General features: G+C 39.4%; 2 protein-coding genes and 1 long non-coding RNA gene across 10 annotated transcripts; 2 read left to right on the plus strand and 1 right to left on the minus strand.

The window, feature by feature from the left end:
- Positions 1-421: 421 nt before the first annotated feature.
- Positions 422-4,959, plus strand: LOC122031146 (ketol-acid reductoisomerase, chloroplastic-like). The gene is made up of 10 exons (XM_042590241.1): positions 422-760; positions 867-959; positions 1,684-1,749; positions 2,566-2,706; positions 3,038-3,265; positions 3,419-3,536; positions 3,606-3,745; positions 3,811-3,978; positions 4,106-4,261; positions 4,379-4,959. Exons 1-10 carry the CDS (start codon positions 479-481, stop codon positions 4,745-4,747), a joined length of 1,761 nt encoding a protein of 586 aa, XP_042446175.1. The 5' UTR covers positions 422-478; the 3' UTR covers positions 4,748-4,959.
- Positions 4,960-5,045: 86 nt separating this feature from the next.
- On the plus strand, positions 5,046-10,537 carry LOC122031154 (casein kinase 1-like protein 2). Of its 8 annotated transcripts, XR_006125764.1 has the most exons (16): positions 5,046-5,473; positions 5,559-5,599; positions 6,461-6,530; positions 6,627-6,775; positions 7,027-7,122; positions 7,201-7,271; positions 7,932-7,993; positions 8,094-8,157; positions 8,230-8,314; positions 8,396-8,522; positions 8,639-8,739; positions 8,812-8,872; positions 9,075-9,205; positions 9,668-9,860; positions 9,993-10,074; positions 10,410-10,537. XR_006125764.1 is itself a non-coding variant. In XM_042590254.1 (15 exons), exons 1-15 carry the CDS (start codon positions 5,395-5,397, stop codon positions 10,004-10,006), a joined length of 1,344 nt encoding a protein of 447 aa, XP_042446188.1. In that variant the 5' UTR covers positions 5,046-5,394; the 3' UTR covers positions 10,007-10,209. The 8 variants fall into 8 exon arrangements, 7 of the variants coding, with proteins under 7 accessions (XP_042446188.1, XP_042446202.1, XP_042446211.1 ...); XM_042590254.1 differs by lacking the exon at positions 10,410-10,537 and having other exon boundaries at positions 9,993-10,209; XM_042590268.1 differs by lacking the exon at positions 10,410-10,537 and having other exon boundaries at positions 8,639-8,721; positions 9,993-10,209.
- Positions 9,332-10,506, minus strand: LOC122031180. Its single transcript, XR_006125783.1, has 2 exons — positions 10,374-10,506; positions 9,332-9,788 (listed from the first exon to the last, which is right to left on the minus strand). It is a non-coding gene; the product is annotated as an uncharacterized LOC122031180 (long non-coding RNA).
- Positions 10,538-23,408: the final 12,871 nt, after the last annotated feature.

The raw sequence follows: 23,408 nt of genomic DNA on the forward strand, positions 1-23,408 counted from the left end.
ATGGCATCCTTGCACAATGAGTTGTAGGGTCGAAGGTCCACGGACGCGCACTGGATGAATAATCTGGGCCGGCTGTGTTAAATTCCAGAGACACCACGCTTTACCCGGGTCAGCATTCACCGCTGATTTACCTCCTCCTAGGATCCCTGTGGGACCAGGCCTAGGGGGTCGCTGGGCGGCGGGACCCGCCTTTTGCACAATGATTTATCTCTATTCCACTAGATTTAGGGCTCGTAGGGTGAAGGTTATTATCTGTTTGTATCAGTCATCTGAAGTGGGTAGCTGAAAACTAAATTATCGGGGACGTTATCGAATAAAAGAACGTCAGGCGATTAAAATTATAAATTCAGTGAGGATTTTTATGTAAAATGATAGTCCTCTACTTTCGGAGGCTAATTATTTTATAGGAGCTAGTAGGTCACCGCTTATCTCCTCTCGTCTCGTTCACTTCTGGGGCTATTTAGCGAGGGCGGCGTCGATGTCGACGACAACGTCTTCCTTCGCTGCTTCCAGGCCTTCCGCCCCCCTTTCCAAAATCTTTGATTCGGTGGTCTCCAGATCGCTAAGTGTCGGATCTTCCTTCTCGCCCTTCAACTCTCCGTTCCTGAGGCGTCACCTCCTCCGGATCGGCACAGGCCGGGGCTCTGCGCTTGGAGCTAAGATGGTGTCGGTTCCTTCAATCGGTAAAGCCGTTCCCTTTCTGGACTTCGAGACCTCGGTGTTCAAGAAGGAGAAGATCACCCTTGCTGGCAATGACGAGGTTTTCATTCCTTTCCCCGTGGATTTGGTTCTCTACCTCGTTTGGATTAGTTTTACATTTTAGGAGATGGTGCACGACTAATTATGGGCACTTGTTTGAATATTAGTATATTGTTCGAGGTGGTAGAGATCTATTCCATTTGTTGCCGGATGCGTTCAAAGGGATCAAGCAAATTGGCGTGCTTGGATGGGGGTCGCAGGTGATAAGAACACCACTGTTTTTTTTTCATCATTTACTTTACATTTTCCGTTCCTTCTTTTCCTCTCCTTTTTCCGCTGTACCTAAAAACTTTTTTTTTTTTTTTTTGCTTTTCCATTGTGTATCTTCTTGTTGCTGTTTTCGTGGTTTCGGCGTTTATGTTTTTCTTTTTTCCTTGGGACGCTTACTTGGTCAATTATACTGAAATTTCACTTAACTGTAAAAAAACAAACAAACTGTTTTTCCCCTTCTTTTGTAGCCACTTTTTCTTCTCTTCAGCCTACAGCATTTGCTTATGATCGATTGTTTGGCTCTATGTCGAGTGTATTTCATTACAACTTCCTTTTCTTCTGGGGCGTATATTGTTTTATTAGCTATCACTAATTTTACAAATCGCTTAATTGCATAAACTCTTAGCGACGTTATATGAACTTTTTTTTGACAAAATTTAGAAATTTTGCATGGCACTCTGATAATCACCAACTAATTTATGCGGAAAACTTCACGTGTTAATTTGCTATGATCATTATAAATTACCATACGTCTTTACCTTGCCTTTTGAAAAAAAAAACATCTGGGAGAAGGTGCTAAAAAATTAGCTTTGTGGTTCTGTTCTTTTGAATTTGCTAAAAGTGATTGGAAAACTTTTTATTTTATAAGTTTTTGCCTCATTACTCTTTTTTCTTTGCACACTTAATCTCAGATGTTTTTTCCCTGTTGACTAGGGTCCTGCCCAAGCACAGAATTTAAGAGATTCACTTGTTGCAGCGAATTCAGACATTGTGGTTAAGGTGACCTGCCTTTTCTGTTTCATTTCTTGGAATTTATTGTGGTTTTTGAATTGACAAACTCATTGGTCAGGATGGGAACTTAATCACCTAGACACTGGAAGTGCACTTTGTGGACCTTAGATCTTTTCTATCTAAATCATCCATTACATAACCAGTTGTATTTATAATTGAACGAATTGTTCTTTACTGGATTCAATTTGTGAAGGCATCTTTCTATATGGCTATTATTTTAATGGGAGTTGTTGGCATTTACAGTTTTATGAAGAAAAAGAGGGATTCCACAAATTACTCCTCTATGTTTACTATTTCTAGGATCTGGTATTAGATTGTGGTGGTACAGACCATTATTAGTCTTTACACACATTTATATATAGGAAATTAGGGTTTCTCACTAATGTGATTGAAGTCGTAACTCTTCTCTTGTTCCAATTTCAGTTTAGTGAATTTTTTGCTGTGATAGTGGATTTTGCTTTGTGTTGGTTACCTATATTTGATATTATTGCTAGATGGTCTAAACATCAACTTTATTTATCTTTCCATCTTCACATGATTGTTCAATTCCTTGCTAGGATTGACAAGCTGGTTTAGTGATAGATACCAAGTCACCTATCACTTTGCTGTTTCGAATACATGTTTCCCTCTAAATATGTACACGCTTCATGTCACCTATCATTTCTGTTTCTAATACATGTTTTTCTCTAAACATGTGCACGTGTCTCTTCAACAATTATAAAAAAAAATTCTTCAAGAATGCTCAATTTTTTCTAGCATTTTCCCCATATGCTTTGACATACTTGGTTATTCAAACATTCACAGATTGGTCTAAGAAAAGGCTCTCCATCTTTTGATGAAGCACGGGCTTCCGGATTCACTGAAGAAAATGGAACCTTGGGTGACATTTGGGAAACAGTTTCTAGCAGTGATCTTTTGTTGTTGTTGATTTCTGATGCTGCACAGGTAAGCCGTTAACATATAAATTTTGCTGCTGAGAAATCATGCTTCCAGTTGAGATTTTGCAAATTTTTGCCAATTTTCACCCTTTTACTTGAAAAGATGACATAATCATCAACAAAGTTTTACACTAAGTGGCTTGCTAGAAAAAAGTATAGTTGATTATTTTTGACGCATTGAAATACAAATTTGGTAAAATCTGTTTTCATTACTGAAAGTGGTTTTTATTATTGGTTTGTTCTCTAAGATTGAACTAGTTTGTTAAATCTATAGAACATTGCAGAGAGACTTATAAAAATGTTATTAACTAACTCCACTTGTTGCATTGATGTGCTAGGCGGACAATTATGAGAAAATTTTCTCTCACATGAAACCAAACAGCATCTTGGGCCTTTCTCATGGTTTTCTTCTAGGGCATCTGCAATCCTTTGGTCTTGATTTTCCAAAAAACATCAGTGTGATTGCAGTATGCCCCAAGGGCATGGGCCCATCAGTGCGAAGACTGTATGTCCAGGGGAAAGAGATAAATGGTGCCGGGATCAATTCCAGTTTTGCCGTACACCAGGTATTTTTATGGCCTAGAAGATTGATCTAAGTTTCTTTTCAATATTGCATGACCTGACAAGGTCTTTGAAACAAAAAATTATTGTTTTGGATATCTTTTTTAATTTTGACAGATTATGCGTAATTGCCATTCTCTTTCTTTTTATTTCAATAGGATGTTGATGGAAGGGCTACAGATGTTGCCCTTGGTTGGTCTGTTGCTCTTGGATCCCCTTTTACCTTTGCTACCACATTAGAGCAAGAGTATAAGAGTGACATTTTCGGGGAGCGCGGTTAGTCTTCTTACTCGTATGTTTCTTGTCGACTTAGTACATCACCTAATTGTGTCGATTGTGATGCAGGTATATTACTTGGTGCTGTGCATGGAATTGTGGAGTCTCTATTCAGAAGGTACACTGAAAATGGAATGGATGAAGAATTGGCTTACAAAAACACTGTCGAGTGTATCACAGGAGTCATATCAAAGACCATCTCAACTAAGGTAAGTTTATCAGCATTACTCATGTCTAAAGAACTCTACTCATTCAACTGTTACATACTTTCCAGGGGATGCTTGCTGTATACAATGCCCTCTCCGATCAAGGGAAGAGAGAGTTCGATGCTGCATACAGTGCATCATATTATCCTTGCATGGATATATTGTACGAATGCTACGAGGATGTTGCCTGTGGAAGTGAAATTCGCAGTGTTGTTTTAGCTGGACGACGCTTTTATGTGAGCTCTAAAACCCAGTTTACCCTTAAACTTTTAGGAAGAATAGGATAAGCGATCAACAAAACTTTTAGAACATGATATACATGCCTACTGTTTTCTCTATCCTTTAACCTCTTCGACATGACAGGAAAAGGAGGGTCTCCCTGCTTTCCCTATGGGGAAGATAGATCAAACAAGGATGTGGAAAGTCGGCGAGAGAGTACGTGCTTCTCGTCCTGCGGGTGACTTGGGTCCTTTTTATCCTTTTACAGCAGGAGTATATGTTGCATTGATGATGGCACAGGTACTTGTTTTACGCAACTTTATGACTGCGTGTCTAACTTTAAATTTGCTTTTGTTCCTTTTGATGAGTAGTTTTTTCTATTAAAGTCGTCTGTCAATGGCTTGAAACTATTTGCAGATCGAGGTCTTGAGGAAGAAGGGCCATTCCTATTCTGAAATTATCAACGAGAGTGTCATAGAGTCCGTTGATTCACTCAACCCCTTTATGCACGCCCGCGGGGTGTCATTCATGGTGGACAACTGTTCAACGACAGCTCGGCTGGGATCGCGAAAATGGGCTCCCCGCTTCGACTACATCCTCACCCAGCAGGCCTTCGTGGAGGTGGATAAGAACAGCTCTGTCAACCAGGATCTGCTCAGCAACTTCTTGTCTGATCCTGTCCATGCTGCAATTGACGTTTGTGCCCAGCTGAGGCCGACCGTCGACATCTCTGTCCCTCCCGATGCAGATTTCGTACGCCCAGAATTGCGTCTGGCGACCAATTGAAACACAGAGCAGAGCAGTTTCGATAGCATGCTATATTATATCTAGGAAAAGAGTCCTGAACTCTCAGATACATTTTGTTGCTTGACTTACTCAACTCCGAACTTGTAGCTGTTTTGAAGCGTTTCAGTGGACTGGTCAGTGCTAGTGTCGTCCAATGAGTGGGTGTCTGCAGATATTTGCGTTTCTATAAATAAATAATGAAGTTATATTTATTTATGTATTTATTTAAGTGGATATTATTTATTTTAATATTAATAATATCAGTATTTTGAAAAAAAAAAACACTATTTAACACTCCACTGCGGTAACTGTCGGCCCGTCCGTCCACTGTCTTCTTTGCCCACCCAGCCACCGCGCCTGACGAAGGCCCAGCGACCAGGCGATCGAGGGGAGAGATGGTGATGGTTAGCGTCGCCTGTCGACGCTGTTGCGTTTTCGATTGGATCGATGCGCGGGCGAGTGCGATGTCGTAGGATCGCCACTTTCTTCCTCCGGCTTCCCCCACCCGAAGCAAGATCGTCTGCTGCCTTCTCGATCGAAGTTCTAGGAGGGGAGAGAAGGAGAGTTTTGCTGGTCGTTTTTCTTTGTGGTCTTTCCTTGGTCATTTTGGTTCCCGGGGTTAAGTTGGGATCGGGCGGGTTGATCGGATGGAGGAGCTTGACGTTGGAAACAAGTACCGCCTCCGTCGCAAGATCGGGAGTGGCTCCTTCGGGGAGGTCTATTTAGGTATCTGCGAACGATTTTTGGCTCAAGTGCTTCGTGTCTTTTTGTGCGGCTGATTGTGAGCTATTTTTTGTCTTGTTCGTTGAAGGTACTGATATCCAAACAAATGAGGAAATCGCGATTAAACTAGTATGTGGAGTCCTTTTGATTCTTGCACTTAAATGATGTTTTAGATGCTGTTATTTTTTAGCTTACTTAAAGCTCTAGATTGAATTTTGTAATGCGTTTTTTCTATTTACGATGCTATTTAGTTAAATTCAGGATTGCAGCTGTCTAGTTTATGAGTCTTTTTTAGTGAAATTGTCGATTGACCTATTGATCTGTTATCTTGTTGCCAATGCAAAGGTTCTTCTGATATTCAAGGAGTCTCTCTTTTCCTGATAGATATGGAGCCCTATTATCTTACTTCGCCGTGATTACTAAGTTATGTTAGTTCCAATATATGGGTTGAGAATACATGGATTTTATCTCTTAATGAAACTGTCCAAGACTACCTTTTACATAAATCTTCTCCATGTAACCACATAAATGCAACTAGTAATATCCTTCAAATTACATCTACTTGTGTTAAATGTGCTGAAACAAAACCATTACATTGGACTCTATGACATCAACCATACTTAGTCATACAATCTAAATATGGAAGGTTTGGCAGGAGAAGTGTTTTGGTTATTTGGGTACTCCTGATTTTGGCAGACTATTTTCGAGGCACTCACCTTGCAAGGAGCAGAGATCAATGTGTAAAACCTTCATTGCAACTAAAATTAAACTATTTTTAGTCACTTTTGTTGCAAGGATGTAATCTAAAACTGAGTACGTATGACTTTTCCTCTTTCTACTATTTTTCCCCTTCTTTGAGAAGTGATGAACATATCTGTTTCTATAATTCTCTTTAATTTGCTGGTGTAGTTTTCTTTATAACCATCTATTGCATAAATTGCTTGTTAGGGGTTTGAATATTTTCTCATGACTGCGTATTCCTACTAACAGGAGACTGTCAAAACTAAGCATCCTCTGCTTCTGCTTGAATCAAAGCTGTATAAGATCCTGCAGGGAGGAAGTAATGAAACACATGCAATGCGCGTTCAGTCTCAAGAAAATTTGTTTGTGTTTCGTTTCTCTTGTTTCTCACTTCTTTTGCTTGTTTCCTGGTCAGCTGGAATCCCTAATGTGAGATGGTTTGGTGTCGAGGATAATTATAATGTCCTTGTGATGGATTTACTTGGACAAAATCTTGAAGACTTGTTCAATTTCTGCAGCCGTAAACTCTCTTTGAAGACTGTTCTGATGCTTGCAGACCAGATGGTATAGTGTTTGTGTAAGCCTTAATTCTCAATTGACAAACAATAGAGACAGTTTTTGCATCATTGCAAAATGTTTGATTTATCCCCGCAGCTTCCATCATGATATCCTTTTTATGCTTCTGAAAATTTTCCTATGCTAACCTTCCTTCAAGAACTCAACACTCTATTCTTTGCCATGACACTAATCAAGGTTTATTTGAAATCCAACATACCATAATTTAAAATCTAACTTGTTTGGATGTTTCACTTCAGATAAATCGTGTCGAATTTGTGCATTCAAAGTCCTTCCTCCACCGAGATATCAAACCAGGAAATTTTACCATGGGTCATGGTAGACGAGCTAATCAGGTTTGTGATTTCTTCCTTTTATTTACTATGGACTGGGTTTATCTCTTTTGCTTAATGTAGTTGCTTTGTATTTCGCAGGTGTATATTATTGATTTTGGCCTTGCCAAGTGGTATAGGAACGCTTCAACTCATCAGCATATTCCATACAGGCAATGCAATTTAATTCATGAGCAATTTTCTCTTTTGTTGGTATTGCAATGACGTTAAAAGTGTCAGACCTATCAGATTTAGCTCATTGCTATGAAAATTTATGTAACAAAACAGCTAAAAGATTGCTAAAATTTCAAAGGTGAACGCCATGGCCGCAGTTTAATTGTGTTCCCACGCCTAATTATCAATAAGACAGGTTGTTGTTTTTATGAAATTTTTCATTCTTTTAACTTAAGTTAAACTTTAGACATACCTTCAAGATTTTAATACCCATTAATGTAAACAGCACTTAAGGTAACCAAATCTTGCATTTCTCACACATTCTACTTATCATAAAAGTTTTTGGGGTGGAAAATGTTTTCAAGTTCTGTTTTTTATTTTTCAGACACTGATTCAATGATTTATAATTTGTTACTACTTTAGTTGACCATTCTCCAGTCTTTTTTAAGTATTATGACGGCTGTGTCTATACTCTACTTATGCACTTTAATCTAGTTTTGTAGTTCCACATTGTCCATTCCGTTTAAGCAAAAAGGGAGAAGGGAGAACCTCTATCTTTCTTTATCCTTATCACACAAACTTTCAGCTTTGGGTGTTACTGCAAAAGCTGCACACCGGAAGAAGTTGATTTTTTTATTTAATGTAATGTTCTTTTGCAGAGAGAATAAAAAATTAACCGGAACTACTAGATATATGACTGTGAATACGCATCTTGGCATAGGTATGAGCAAGACCTTCCCATATCACTTAATTTTCATAAAGTTGTATTCCTGTATTCTCTAAATGATGACTCTTTGGTTATCTATCTTTTCTTCTCTAAGAACAAAGCAGGAGGGATGATTTAGAATCTCTTGGATATGTTTTAATGTACTTCTTAAGAGGAAGGTTGGTTCACTTGCTACTTTTGCACCTTGCCCATCTGATTATTAATCTGTGGTGTTGATGTTTCTTTTCCAGCCTTCCATGGCAAGGTCTAAAAGCAGAAACACGATACCAGAAGTATGAAAAAGTTGGTAAGAGTAAAGCGACAACATCATTTGAGGCAAACTCGCATTTTGGTTACTTTGAAGTACTATTCATTTTAATCATGATCACTTTGAAGAATGTGAATTATGCCCTGTAGGCTTTGTGCCATGGATATCCTTTAGAGTTTGCTTCTTATTTCCGTTATTGCCGTTCATTAAAATTTGAGGAGAAGCCTGAGTATGCATATCTTAAGAGATTGTTCCGGGATCTTTTTATCCGTGAAGGTTTGCCAATTCGAGATCGGTGTAAAACAATAATGAATTCTGGATGCTGCAGAAATTTTCTAAAACAATTTATATTGTTTTTTATGTCGATAATCTCTATGCCTGTTTCTCTGCAGGTTTTCAATTTGATTATGTATTTGACTGGACCGTTTTGAAATATCAGCAAGCTCAGATAGTTGGTGCCCCTCCACGTGCTATTGTTAGCCTAAATGCAGATGTTGTACATTCCCTTGTTTTATATATTCTTGAACAAGTGTATAACCTCGTTATTGTATTTCCTACTTCCTAGGGACCAAGTGCAGGACCTAGCTCGGGCATGGCTCCTGTTGTAGCGAACGATAGGCAGTCAGGTGATTTCTGAGATAATTTGTTGATTTCTTGTTTTAACTTAGATGAAGGTGTCAATGTTTTGGCCAACGGTTATTTATTGTTTTGTCTTAGACTCGTGTTGTTTATTCAGAATCTCTAATCACAACACGTGTGAATTACACTAAACAATTTACTTTGATTTTCATAATCCGGAGTCATAATACTTGAATGATTACAATTTAGGCGGTGAGGAAGGAAAGACAAGTGGAGGGTTGGCGGACCCTTCTCGTCATGGGCCATCTCCAACTGTAAATGTAGGCTGTAATCGGAAGGCTCCAGCGGCAAGTGATCTAGCTGACTGTAAAGATGCTATGGTAAGTTTATTGGTCAATTCTTTTCCTCACTTGTTCTTGAAGCATACCTATTTGAATTCTGTCAGTACATCACTCACCCACCCAAATGAACTGACCATGCTACAAGCAATAATTGTAGACTTGGAATTGTTAAAATGACAGAATTTCAATAGCAAAAAAAATCAGAAGTGCAAAATTGTCCTGAATTATTACAGTTGCATGCAGATTGCAAATATTTGGGACTTAAAAGGCGTGGTAGTCTTGCAATTTTCCACCACAATGTCCATTTAGATGCTTCAAAATAATAATAATAAAAAAAATCAAGACCATGTTCATTAATCTTTAAATGCTTTAAAATTGCCAATAACTTTATGATGTAACTTGAAGGGAAAAAAAGAGAGCTTTTTACTACAATATCCATATAGCTTTGTGAGATGCTGTCATTATCTTTTATTTGAGTCGTGCCTTTGAATGAGTGCATAGATTTCCAGTTCTTCTCTAATGGGACAGTCAAGCAGTTCCTCAAGAGTTCCTGCTTTTGACGGCCAAGGAACAGTGGCAACTGAGGCAGATCCAACTCGAAGGCCTGAATTACGAGGCCACACTGAACAGAAATTATCCACAATCAAGAACGACGAGGCCACACTGAAAGGCATTGAGGGCCTGAATTTGAATAGTGAGAACTAATCCTAGTCACAATCAGTTATGCTCCTACTCATGTAATGTTTCCTTTCGAGGCATAATTCGAAGAGGGAGCACATGAGCATGAAATTTCCCAACAATAACGAAATGCTTCTTCTATGGATAGGGATTGCTGTATGAAGTGCCATCCAAAGTACAAAAGAAATATCAAGTGGCTCAGACATTCAAAGAAATTTTTTGTCCAGAAAGTATGCAAAAGTTGTTTTTGTACGATCTAATCATCATGCTATCTGCTGTTATACCTTGTTGTCTTTTGATTCCTCACTTGGCTGAACAAGGCTTAACGATGATGATCAAGTATAGAAGATATTTTTTTTTGAATTCCACATTATAAAATTCTGTGTTTGCAATCTGGAAATTACCCCATTTTATGTTTGGAGAACTCCTAAACAGTTGATTTCAGTAATTTTCTTTTGAACATTAAACTAAAATTATAGCATCCATTCTAAAGTAATTATGCAGAGAGGAACAAAATTGTCATACTTACTTTCATGATGCTCAAGATGTGAATTTTTTATTTCAGGGGTGAATAGCTTCTACAATGGCTTCAGGTGTGTTCTTGACGGCGTCATTCCTCTGTCCATGAATCTCCCTATGAAGGGTTTTCTACATATCTGCGATCACTTTGATACCAACAAGGCGCACACACAACACTGTCAGAAAAAACCTACTCACCACGCTATAACACTGTCAGAAAACCTGCCCCATTGATTCTTGGTATGAACCAAGAGGCGATAACACCCCGAATCTAAACGGAAAAGGAACGATTTTGACCATGGACAACTTCTTGGCGAGAAAGAAGGGCAGCGAATCCCGATATCAAATGATAAGAAGTGGCGAGAAAAAGAGAAAAAGGACGATTGTCGAACGAGAACGGCGAAGATTACCTCTTTGGTTGGATCGAACCTAAAAAAAGGAGAGGAAGCGAGTAACCCTAGAAAGGAAAGAAAGAAGATTGCGTTATTGTGGCAAAGACCGCCAGATTGAAAGAAAATTACGGGTGTCATTGGGTCAGCCGGGGTGGTAGCAAGCAGTGAGATCCTCTCATCGCATTTTACGGATTTACTTAAATTAATGAAGATTAATGGCGCCCCCACTCGTAAGATAAGTAGGTATCATCAATTTCCACCCATATATATCTAAATGGATCATCCTCATCCTCCGATCCATAAAATATGGATTAGAGAATCCGATCTCGTTAACACAGGGCCAATCGAAGTGTCAACAGGGTATAGACATCGAGATTTGATTCAAATCTGACATCTATTAACAAAATTGAGTTATTAGAGCATCTGAAATGCTGTTCAAACAATTGTGGGGGTGCGCTAGCCTGTGTATTTTTTTAAATTTTATTTATTAAAAAAATTAAAATTTTAAAAATAATAATTGAATAAAATGATAAGTAGTATGAAATTTCATCTATAAATACCTACTAATGTGTATACATATTTTCATTTCAACTCATTACACTCTCTAATTCTACTCTCTAAATATTCTCCCCATCTATTTTTTTAAATTCGTATAATCTTATTTTCTACCTGAAATAGATGAAAATAATAGGATATATATATATTTTTTTTACAAATTTCTTGAATTTTACAAACAACTCACAAGAATATCCATCTTCCCAAAATACATAAATTTTACCAAATTATCAATACCCATATCCATTTCCAAATATGTTGTTTCCTCCACAAAATCTTCAAAAATTCCAAGGTTTTAGAAATTCTATGGATCATTCGAATTATTCCATATCAACCGCTTTCAGTCGAATATTGGCAAACCATGAGTCATTCGTATTTCACGCCATCGGTTGTTCATGGATATGCTACCCCGCACACAACTGGTATGTCTTTCACTCATTCGATGTCGAATGAACCTGTAACTCCAACTTTTATCCCGAAGACTCAACTTTCCGACCGTAAATCCCCAATTGAGACGGTCAATTTTGAAAATATGATTTCAAATGTCGAGGGTACAAGAAAGCGTTCAAGTTGAACAAAGGTTGAAGACGAGGTCTTAGCGAGAAGTTTTGTCACTATAAGTGATAATCCAATAATTGGCAATGATCAAAAGGCGGATGCTTTTTGGCGGTGTGTTGCAATCTACTACAATGAGAATCATCCCCAAGTTCAAACACCAGAAGTGTAAATGTTATACGGTCACATTGACACAATACAATCCAAAAGAAGGTATATCGATTCAACACAAATTATAATAGTGTTTACAATTCATATCGAAGTGGTTACAGTGACGAAAATATATTGAGGTTTGCGTATGAAAAATATCGATCTAAAAGCAATGATGTTGTATTCAATCTTGAGCATGTGTGGAGAATTGTCAAAGACCATCTAATGTTTACTCTACAGTCTGTTGATCACTTTGTTGCAATAAAGAAGACAACGACCTCAAAGTCGGGAGCAAGCAACACCTCCTCCAACTAAGATATGAGTATGGACCTGAATGATGAAGATACTCGTCCAATGGGACAGAAGACAGCAAAAAGAAAGGGAAAAAACAAAGTAAAATCGACCATGGAGGATCTGATAATAAACTACAACAATATTTTCGCAAAGTTCACTGAGTACATAAGCGTGAATAAGTCTGAAGTCGATCTGAAACAAAAACAACTCAAAGTAAAGGAGATTAAGACAAAAGCTGCATTGTCCAAATCTGAAGCTAAAAATCGTCATTTGAAATTGAAGAAGTATGAAATATTAAACAAAGACACCTCCCAGACGACAAAGGAGCAGCTTATCATACATGAATATTTATGCAGGATATTAGGTCGAGATGGAATATTTAAATTATTTACTCAACACTCATTTTCTAGTATTATTGTATTTTCGAGTGATTGTAATTTTTAATTATTATATTTCTCATTTTGATTAATGTGATTTTCAATTATTATAATTTTACAAAATAGTCATGGTAAATTAGCTATTGGAAACTAGCTGTTGCAACTAGCTGTTACAAACTAGGTGTTACAAATTAGTTGTTGCAAACTAACCGTTGCAACTAGCCATTGCAAACTAGTCGTTGCATGAGAAAAACAATATATATAGACACATTGTGCTATGAGATTTTCATTCGACTATCATACCATTTCTCAAACATATTAAAACGTGTTTCCTCCAAAAATGTCTCATTCTACAGGCAGCTCTAGCTCAAGTTCTAGCTCGATAAGCGAAGAAGTTCATGTTGAAATCAATGAGCAAGCTTATGATCCGGGTGAAGAACTTATGTTATTGGTTCTTTAACAACACCAATAACTTATAGAAGCATATCAGAGGATGGACACACACACAGAAGAAGAAGGTTCGTCCAAAGAAATCATGAAATCAGGCATGAGAGGCTCGTTAATGATTATTTCTCTATAAACTCGGTGTGTCACGATGAAATATTTTGAAGATGATTTCGAAAATGAAGAGAGTTATTTCTCCACATAGTGAATGCATTAGAGAATCATTTATCATTTTTTCAACATAGGGACGATGTTGTGCAAAGAAAAGTATTATCACCACAACAAAAATGCACCGTTGCATTTTGTCAACTGGCTTATGGAGTCCCCGCCGATCATCTTAACGAGTACCTACGTATGGGTGAATCAACTGCCATCAGGTGTCTTTTCAAGTTCTACGAATATGTGGTTGAAATATTTGGTGATAGGTACTTGAGAAGGCCAAATGCTGATGATATTCAACGTCTTCTTCAAATGCATGATGAGAGACACAACTTCCCTGGCATGTTGGGTAACCTTGATTGTATGCACTGGAAATGGAAACATTGTCCAGTTGCTTGGAAAGGTCAATTTACAAGGGGACATAGGTCACCAACCATCGTACTTAAAGCGGCCGCGTCTCATTACTTGTGGATATGACATGCATTCTTTGGGGTCGTCGGTTCACATAATGATATTAACGTATTATATGAATCTTCCATATTCAACAACGTCTTGCAAGGAAATATGCCAGAGATTAATTTCACGGTGAACAACACTACATATATGAAGGGTTATTATCTAACAGATGGAATATATCCCGAGTGGGCTACTTTCGTTAAGGTTTTTTCTTGCTAGGAGGATCCCAAGAGGAAGTTGTTTAAGGAAAGACAGGAGTCTGCAAGAAAAGATGTTGAACGGACATTTGGGGTGCTCCAATCTCAATGGGCGATTGTCAGAGGTTCAACTCGTTATTGGTATAGGAAGAAGTTGAAATAAATCATGTTAGCATGCATTATTTTGCATAACATGATTATTGGTACGGAAAACATCCGACGATCAAACCTAAGTTTTGATAATGACAAAAGGTTCAAAGTTAAAGTTATTTGTGATCTAATGTGTTTGAATGAGCTTGCAAGAAAGTCCTAAGCGTACTTAGACAAAAGTCCTAACTGTGGTTAGGCAGGTGGAAAACCGTAGGGGGCGGTAACCCTAGGTCTTAGGAGGCGGTAACCCTAGGCGGAAAGTCTTGGCGGGTCGAGAGCTTCAGACAAAAGTCCTAGAGTTGAGGACTCTAGGTGGAAAGTCTGGATGTCGTGAACCAGGTGAAAGACTGGGTGGGTCGTGGAGCGGACGTCTAGCGGAAAGTTTTGGAGCTTCGAGCGTTGAGCAAAAGTCCAGTCGGTCTGAGGGATCAGTCTGACAACAGGTATATTCTCCTGAGTGGAGTAGGTGAGGACGTGTTCTCCAGTGAAGGAACAGTAGGCGTAGGTTTGACCTAGGGGTTTCAATCGAAAATCCAAAGTCAGAACTGGACAGTCCGAAAACTATCAAATATGTTATTTATCATGTCTAACTTTGTTTTGCAGGGTATGGTTAGTTTCTTGGACTAACGTATTTTACAGAAATGAATTGGACGTGTTTGCCTCGTGTAACCTAGAGAAGCAACCTTGCAGCAAGGCGCGAGGGCGCCCTCATGGAGCTTGAGGGCGCCCTGGACACGGCGCGAGGGCACCCTCATGGAGCTTGAGGTGCCCTGGACACTGGCGCAAGGGCGCCCTCCATGCGATTGGAGGCACCCTCAAGCGGATAAGTAGCGAAGGTCAGAAGCTTATTTGTGCACGGTTGACTCGGTAGGTTGGAGGCACCCTTATGGAGCTTGAGGGCGTCCTCCAAAGGCTATAAAAGGTAGTCTCGAGCAGCAGCTTGAATAACAATAAAAATTGCAGATGTTAAATAGCCCCAGGAGCATGCCCTGGTTGAAGAAGGGGGTGCTCTCGTAGCGGAGGAAGCAATCATAGATGGCGCACCAGCGGATGCGAACCCACGTCAAAAAGCAAGTTAGGTATTCGGAGGTGGAAAGGAGCCGCCGCGGTCGCGAAGTGGGTGGTGGAGGAGATGGTGAAGTGGAGATGAGCAAAGGTGTTGTTGATTGTGGCGGCAAAGGAGTATTGAAGTATATTATCATATATTATTTCATAATGTATAATTACAGAAGTAAACGATAATGAAATCTATCAAGAAAATTCATATAATTGTTATGCCCTTAGGACAATCTTCAATTATATTGATTCCATGTCCGACGACACATAAACATCAACTATAAGATGTAGGTGTAGGTATAATCGACCTAGGTTTGATCGGGTACGATTATGATTTTGATGTGTGTGTCAAAGAGTTTAAGTTAGATTTCATATATGTTTGATATATGTGTTTGAGCCATGCAAGACTGGATGAAACACACATGAGGAACTTGGTGCGACCAAGTTTGGAAAAACTCATCCTATGGCTCAGGTCCTTGAAATCGGTGAAGGATGTTACATCTGAGGGACCGCTGGACGAGGAGTAACAGAGTGGAGCCGATGGAAGTGGACTTTAAGGCAAAGTGAAGGATATATGGAGAGGAGTCGCGGGCTCAAATGCATCTGAGAGACGAAGACTGAGGAAAAAGGTTTCAAAGGCGACTCTGGAGAGGATGAGTGTGAGTATGTAACCAGAACCAGTCGACTGATCCAGTCGACTCACTGAGCAGTCGACTGGTCTAGTCGACTCACTGAGCAGTCGACTGGGGAGTGAACAAAGATGTTCTGTTCGCTCAGCCAGCAGCAACTAGTCGATTAGTACTTTTACCAATCGACTGGTAAGTGATCGTTGGCAGAATCTCTGATTTTGGAAAGTAATCGTTAGCTACATCCAACAGTAGCATCAGTCGACTGATGGATTTGCCAGTCGACTAGTGCGAATGAAATGAGTTGATCTGTGATCAACTCTTTTCTCTCTATATATAGGGAGCTTGGGGTATTGAAGGAGGTTACTGTTTTAATTGATATACTCCTAGTCTTTTGTCTCCAGACTTCTAAGCCTTTTTCTTCCTCTTAAACCTAAGTTTCATTTTGTAAAGAGGAAGAAAGTTTTGTGAGAGGTTTGCTCCACTGAAAAAGAGAAAGCTTTAGTCGGAGATTGCTAGGACTAGGATGACGTCTATTCAACCTCCCATTCTAATCGGCCACCGATCACCAACAATAGGGTGGTTTTTTAGAGAATCGATCGTAAAATGCTTGGTGGATTTTCAAGGAATCCTAATTCAATCCTCAACTAGGCATGCTCCATGCGAAACTTGGGCAAAAAAAAAATCATGAAGGTCCGCTACAACATTTCCGTGAGTGTTTTTGAATTTATCCTATAAACGAATTACAGGAGATGGTCCACCTCTTAGATTTATTGGTTTGTATGGGTCTTGATGAGAAAAATATATAATATGGGGATCAGAATTTGAATTTCAAACAGATTAATATTCTAATTAAAAGCCGACTTAAAGTTGACACGAAGTCTAAATCAAAATTTTCTAAGGTACTATCATCTAGCCTCACTCTAGTACTATATTGGATAAGAGTCAAATTATCATTTTCAATTTAGTCCTAAATACCCAAATGGGTAAGCTATGTTTTTAAAGTGCCAATAAATTTGATGCCTCCAACTAGATCACAAAATCTATGTTTTATTAAGTTTAATTAAGCTTAATTAAGTTTTGATTAAGATTTAATTAATATTTTAATTAATTATAGTTTAAGTTCAATTTAAATTTTTAATTTTAAATTAATTAAGTTGGTTAAATTTGTTGGTGCGGGAAGCATCTGACGATCGAACCTTAGTTTTGATAATGGCAAAGGATTCAAAGTTAAGTTAGTGTGTGATCTAACATGGTTGAATGAGTGTTTCAGGAAAGTCCTAGCTGCGGTTAGGCAGAGGAAAAATCCTAAGGGGCGGTAACCTTAGGTCCTAGGGGGCGGTAACCCTAGGTAGAGGAAAACCCTAAGGGGCGGTAACCTTAGGTCCTAGGGGGTGGTAACCCTAGGTGGAGAAAAATCCTAAGGGGCAGTAACCTTAGGTCCTAGGGGGTGGTAACCCTAGGCGAAAAGTCCAGTCGGTCTAGAGGACCGGACTGGCATCAGGTAAATCTCCTGAGTGGAGTAGGTGAGGACGCGTTCCCCGTAGAGGGAACAGTAGGCGTCGGGTCGACCTAGGGTTTGCGTTTGGAAATCCGAAGTCAGACTCGGACAGTCCGAAGACTGTCAACTCTTTTTCACTTATGAATTATCAGATTCTAACATTGTCTTGCAGGGTACGAAATTGCTCGGACTAACCTTGTTTTGCAGGAGAAGCGGCTCCTGGAAAAAGGTGGTCCGGGCGCCCGGGACCAAATTTTATCCCCTGCGCGACTTCACCACGTGGAGCAACCTAGTTGGCTGGCCACGTCACACTCCAGGCGCCCGGAAAGGTCCCAGGCGCCCAGAACCTCATATAAAAAGAGGGTTGAGGTGCAGCTTCAAAGACAACAGATTCTAAGCTTTCTTCTGTGAAGTGCTGCCAACGAGACGACCTTGAAGTGCTACTACTCGACGTCGACAACCCGAAGCTCAGACTCTTCGATCTTTTGTTGTCGGTATTAGTTTACTTATTGCATTAATTGTAATTCAAATTGTAATCTTTCCGATATTATAGTTGTTGCCCATCGAAAGCTGTCAAGGACCGCGGGCCTTCGAGTAGGAGTCGCCATAAGCTCCGAACGAAGTAAAACATCTGCGTCTGTTGTGTTTGCTTTTACTTTCCACTGCGTAACTCTTTTACGATTTCCGAAAAACGTTAAAATAGCCACGAGCGCTATTCACCCCCCCTCTAGCGCTTTCGATCAATCAATTGGTATCAGAGCGGGGTCATTTTGAATCGGTGCAACCACCATTCAAAATATTTTTTCGTGGTATTTTTTTTATTTTCGGAGTCGATTAGAATTTAGCCTCATAGCTATATTCTAATTCTTTTTCCCTCGAATCGGTTTTTCTCGGAATTGGTGCAACACCACCCGAGTTCGTGATCCTTTTCTTTCCTACCGCACTACTAAGCCAGGACCAAGTCCTGGGACATTCCTTTTTGGTTGTTTTTCGCTTTAGGTAAAACTGAAATGACCCTTCAAGAAGGCTACAGTACTGCCCGCCCTCCGCTATTCACTGGAGATGACTTCGGGTATTGGAAAGGTCGGATGGAGGCATATCTCCAGACTCACTTTGAAGTCTGGATGATTGTCAAAACCGGATTCGAACTACCATCTGACAGCGCCGGCAAACCACTACCGTACGAGGACTGGGATGCATCTTTGATCAAGAAAGTGGAAGCTAATGCCAAAGCAACCTGCACCCTCCAGTGTGACCTATCAAAAGAAGAACTCAACCACGTCGGCCCCTTCAACAGTGCCAAAGAGTTGTGGGAGAAACTAATTGAACTTCACGAAGGGACATCCGACACCAAAGTAAGTAAAAGAGACCTAATTTTTAATAAATTATTTAACATCAAATTGCAGGAAGGTGAAACAGCTGCCCAACTCCATGCCCGGATTCAAGACCTGCTCAATGGGCTTCATGCAATTGGACAGAAGGTAGACAACCGGGACATCATAAGGTATTCTCTAAACGCATTTCCAAGGAACACCTTGTGGGCATCCATGGTAGATGCCTACAAGGTCTCCAAGGACTTATCTACCATTAAATTAGATGAACTGTTTGCAGAACTTGAACTTCATGAACAGACTAATGCACGCCCGACCGAGAAAGGGTTGGCTTTGGTTGCAGGAACAGGGAGATCGCGTGAGACAAAAAACAAGCGGAGAACCGAACCTGAGTCAGAAGAAGAATCAGATTCAGAAGATGACGATGAACTTACAACCGAAATAGTCAACTTAGTAAAGAAGCTCTGCAAAAAGAAGAGCTTCAACAAAAAGGATTTCAGAAAGGCCATTCAGTCTAAAGAAGCCCAACCAAGCTCGAAGGTTAAATTCGAAGTGACCTGCTACGGATGCAATCAGAAGGGTCACATCAAGGCAAATTGCCCGAACCAGAAGGATCCAAAGAAACCCAAAAGAAAGAAGGCATTGAAGGCAACATGGGACGAGTCTTCTTCCGAGGAATCCGACGACGAAGAACTAGAACAGACGAACTTTCTCGCCTTGACAGCCCGGGACTACACCAACGGATCCGGAAGTGAGGACGAATCGGAAACCGAGTCCGAGAGAAGCCACGGATCCGTATCCGTTTCCGAAGGACCGAACCTCTCTGTAAGTAAAAATCGTTTATATAGCTTAATTAATTATTTAATGCATAAAGTAGCTAAGTCCAAGATTCGAATCAAAACGCTTCTAAAGGAGGTAACACTCCTTAAAGAAACGCCAAACAACGAATCCTTAACTGATCAAGTTCAGACTGGAACCTCAACTCAAGTTCAAAAACTTGAGGAAGAGAATTCCAATCTGAAAAGTCAGGTAAAGGATTTGAAAACTACCCTAGAACGATTCTCCTTGGGATCCAAGAATCTTGACTTGATTCTTGGAACACAAAGGGCAATCTACAATCGAACTGGACTAGGATATAAAAAGAAATATAAATCTTACCTATCCTTAATAAACAAACCAAATAGAAAAATGGTCCAAGCATGGGTTGCCAAGTCCAACCTGATCAATCAAGTTGGACTTGGACATTATTGGGTTCCTAAGGATCAAATACATTACCTCAATAAACCTTATCGAGGCTATGATCCAGGGGGAGCCAAAACAATAAAAATTCGAAATTAATCTAAAACTCAAATTTAAAAATTAGAAATTAATCTAAAACTCAAATTTTAAAAATTCAAAATTAATCTAAAACTCAAACTTTAAAAATTCGAAATTAATCTAAAACTCAAATTTAAAAATTCGAAATTAAATCTAAAACTCAAAATTCAAAATTCAAAATAAATCTAAAACTCAAAATTCAAAATAAATCTAAAACTCAAAATTCAAAATTCAAAATAAACCTAAAACTTAAAATTCAAAATTCAAAATAAAAAACTCAAAATAAAATAGAAGGAGGGTCCAGAAGAGCTGGCAACTCCGAAATCTATTTACCCGACAGAGTAACCGAACTAAATCTACCCGAAATGGGTAAACAAGAGTAGATTACCCGGATGGGTAAATAAGGATAGATTAAAAAGGGTTAAATTTTAACTTGAAGCACAGTACTGGTGAAGTTTTTGGATGATAGTACGTTGGGAAAACTTGGGCATTGCATGTCTAGGAAGATATGACTTCGACCTGGTGCATTTGGCCAAGTGGAACTAACCGAAGCTACCCTTAAATGGATCCTAACTAGTTAGACCAAGGTTTAGTATTAAGCTCAATGGGTAGGACTATTTGGCAAACCTCGAAGGCATGATTACTTTAATGAGCTCCTTGTGACTCACCATAGCCCAGAAGTTTATCCAAAGAACGCTTACTTGTTGAACCCAAAGCTAAACCCGAATCTAACATAAAGTTAAACAAAATCCTATAAATTGAACTAATTCATCTCACAGAATAATAGGAGCACCTGATTGAAAACATAGATCGGGTGAGATGACTAAGCAAACTAAAAATCTTACGTAAGTTAAGTTAAACATTTTCAAAAATCAAATTAACTTAAACAATTTCAAAATTGAATTAATTTAAAATAATTCTCAATTAAACATGTTTATGTTAGTTAGAGCCCTAGAGCCAATCATTTGATGATTATATGGACTCATTGTATCATATTCTTGTATATTAATAAAGGCATTTGTTTGGTTATTATACTTATTTGTATTAGTGTCAAATAAACTAAGTATAATAGCGTCCTTGAGTAGAAGGTTCATACCTATATCAATCGATTAGTTGAATCGATAGTGAGATGATATAGGGAACACTACTCTAAATCATTCCTAGTCGAGTATTAACATTCAGGGACAATGTTAATACAATAAGACTGGCATGTAGGTCAGCTCGATGACTTGATCTCACAAGTCATGGATATAGAGATATCAAGCTGACACATGGGTATGCATTAGAGAATGTATACTGAATGACCCGCCATGAGAAAGTATCATGGATCGTTATATGAGTGTCATATACTTTCTCATGTGGCTATTAGTATGACTATTAGTCCTTAGACCTGAAGTCACCATGGATCCCTACATAAGGAGTTATGTACTTTGGTTTCGTCAAACGTCACCCGTAACTGGGTGGACTATAAAGGCGATTACTGAGTATGTAACGAATTATGCAGAGGGATGTGAGTGATGTAGATGGGATCTATCCCTCCTATATGACGGGAGTGACATCGATATTCTTGATAGAGTAAGACCACGAAGTGTATGGCCATACCCAAATGAGTCAATATGAGATATTGAGCTCATTTGATTGAGTGAGTCTATTTGGAGTTCAAGATTTAGATTGGTCAGAGGATGACACGGTCTATGCCTCACATTGATCAATCTAGATGTCTAGGATAGAAGGACACTTGTCATATATTGTGAGGAGTCACAATTAGTAGTCACAAGGTGATGTTGGATCTCAACATTTCTTGTAACTTGGGTAGCAATGATGTATTGCTAGATGCCGCTCATTGCTTATGTTTCTAAAGGAGTTTAGAAACATTGCCAACGTTACAAGAACCTATTGGGTCACACACAAAGAACAAGTGGATGGAGATTATGTTCATTTGATGAACCAATTGGATTAGGTTCATATGATGCACCAAAGATTGGATTCAAATTAGACTTATTGAGTTAGACTCGATTAGATTCAATTGTTGAATGAGTCTAATTTAAATTTGATTCATTGAGTCAATTTATATTAATGAATTGAGATTCATTAAATTGAAATTGACTTGAATCAAAGGTTGGATTTAACTCAACAAGGAAGAAATTGGTCAATTTTGACTTGACCAAATGGAAGTTGAAACATTAAGTTTGACTTGATGTATTGCCACATCATAATGATGACTCATCCTTGCCACATCACCTCCACCTCATGAGGCATGCCACCTCATGGGGGTTACACCCTCCCCTTGGTTTTAATGTGGCCGGCCACATTAATGAGGGGGTTACATTGTGTGGCCGGCCACACATTAGTGAGGTGGGGGTTTTGATTTTGTGGTAATTGTGTGTGCATTCATTCTATCTTCTCCCTTGGTCTTTTCCTCATGGTTTTGCTGCTGTTGCCGTGACTTCTATGGTGAGGAGAAGGTGGTTGAGTGAATCCAAGAGCAAAGGAAGAGTGAAGGTCACAAAGGAAGGATACTACTAGTGAGTGTATAAGATTTCTTTTGTACCTTCTTCTTTTCTTCCTTTCCAATCCCATTCGAGAGCCCTAGAAAGTGCTAGCACACATGGGGCTCTCTTCTCCATCCTTTGAGTGTGAGAGACACTCCTTGTTCGTGTGGATATCACTAGAGAAGTATCTACCTTGATACTTTGGAGATCCGACACATACCTTGGGCGAGAGGGAATTTTGCGAGGGCACGCATCAAAGGTATAAAGTGTTTTCCTTTGTAGATCTACTGTAGATCGTAGTTTATAACTCGTACTCGTGTTTTCGAAATTTTTTCTTGCACGGATCCTACGGCTTTGGGTGATTCGGGGTTTCCGCGACGCGAAAAGCGGTTTTCGCGGCCCGCAAAACCCAACAGTGGTATCAGAGCCACGTGCAAGGCGTGTACGAGTTTAATTTTTGGTTTTATGAAAACTAAAGTTTCTGTAATTTTCTGTAAAATTATTATTTTTATAGTTTTTATGGGTAATTTTTCCGTAGAAGCGAAGCACAAGTGTCTCGGCACTTGTAGGCTTCGGCTACCGGAAAGATTTTTCCAAAACGGCTTCGTTTTGCCTCAAATCCATTTGGGACAGCGGGCTTGGGTGCCATTAGATCACAAAGGAGCAACTCACGATGGTTAGATCGTGGGTAGGGGTACTGCCCCTAACCCCGCAAGGGGATTTGCTCCGCGATTGCACCCGAAATCGCTAAAAACGAACCTGCCCGGAAGATTTTTCCGAAACGGCAATGTCTCGACCCAAATCGTTTTGGGACAGCGAGTTTGAGCGCTGTTGGATCGCAAAGGAACCCTCGCGATGGTTAGATCGCGGGTAGGGGCGCTGCCCCTGGCCCCGCAAGGGAATCCGTTCCGTGATTGCGCCCGAAACCGCTAAACGGGACCGCCGGGAAATTTTACTCGTAAAAATTGTAAAAATTATTTTTAAAATTATAGA

Source organism: Zingiber officinale, chromosome 1A (assembly GCF_018446385.1).
Source record: "Zingiber officinale cultivar Zhangliang chromosome 1A, Zo_v1.1, whole genome shotgun sequence".
NCBI lineage: Eukaryota > Viridiplantae > Streptophyta > Magnoliopsida > Zingiberales > Zingiberaceae > Zingiber > Zingiber officinale.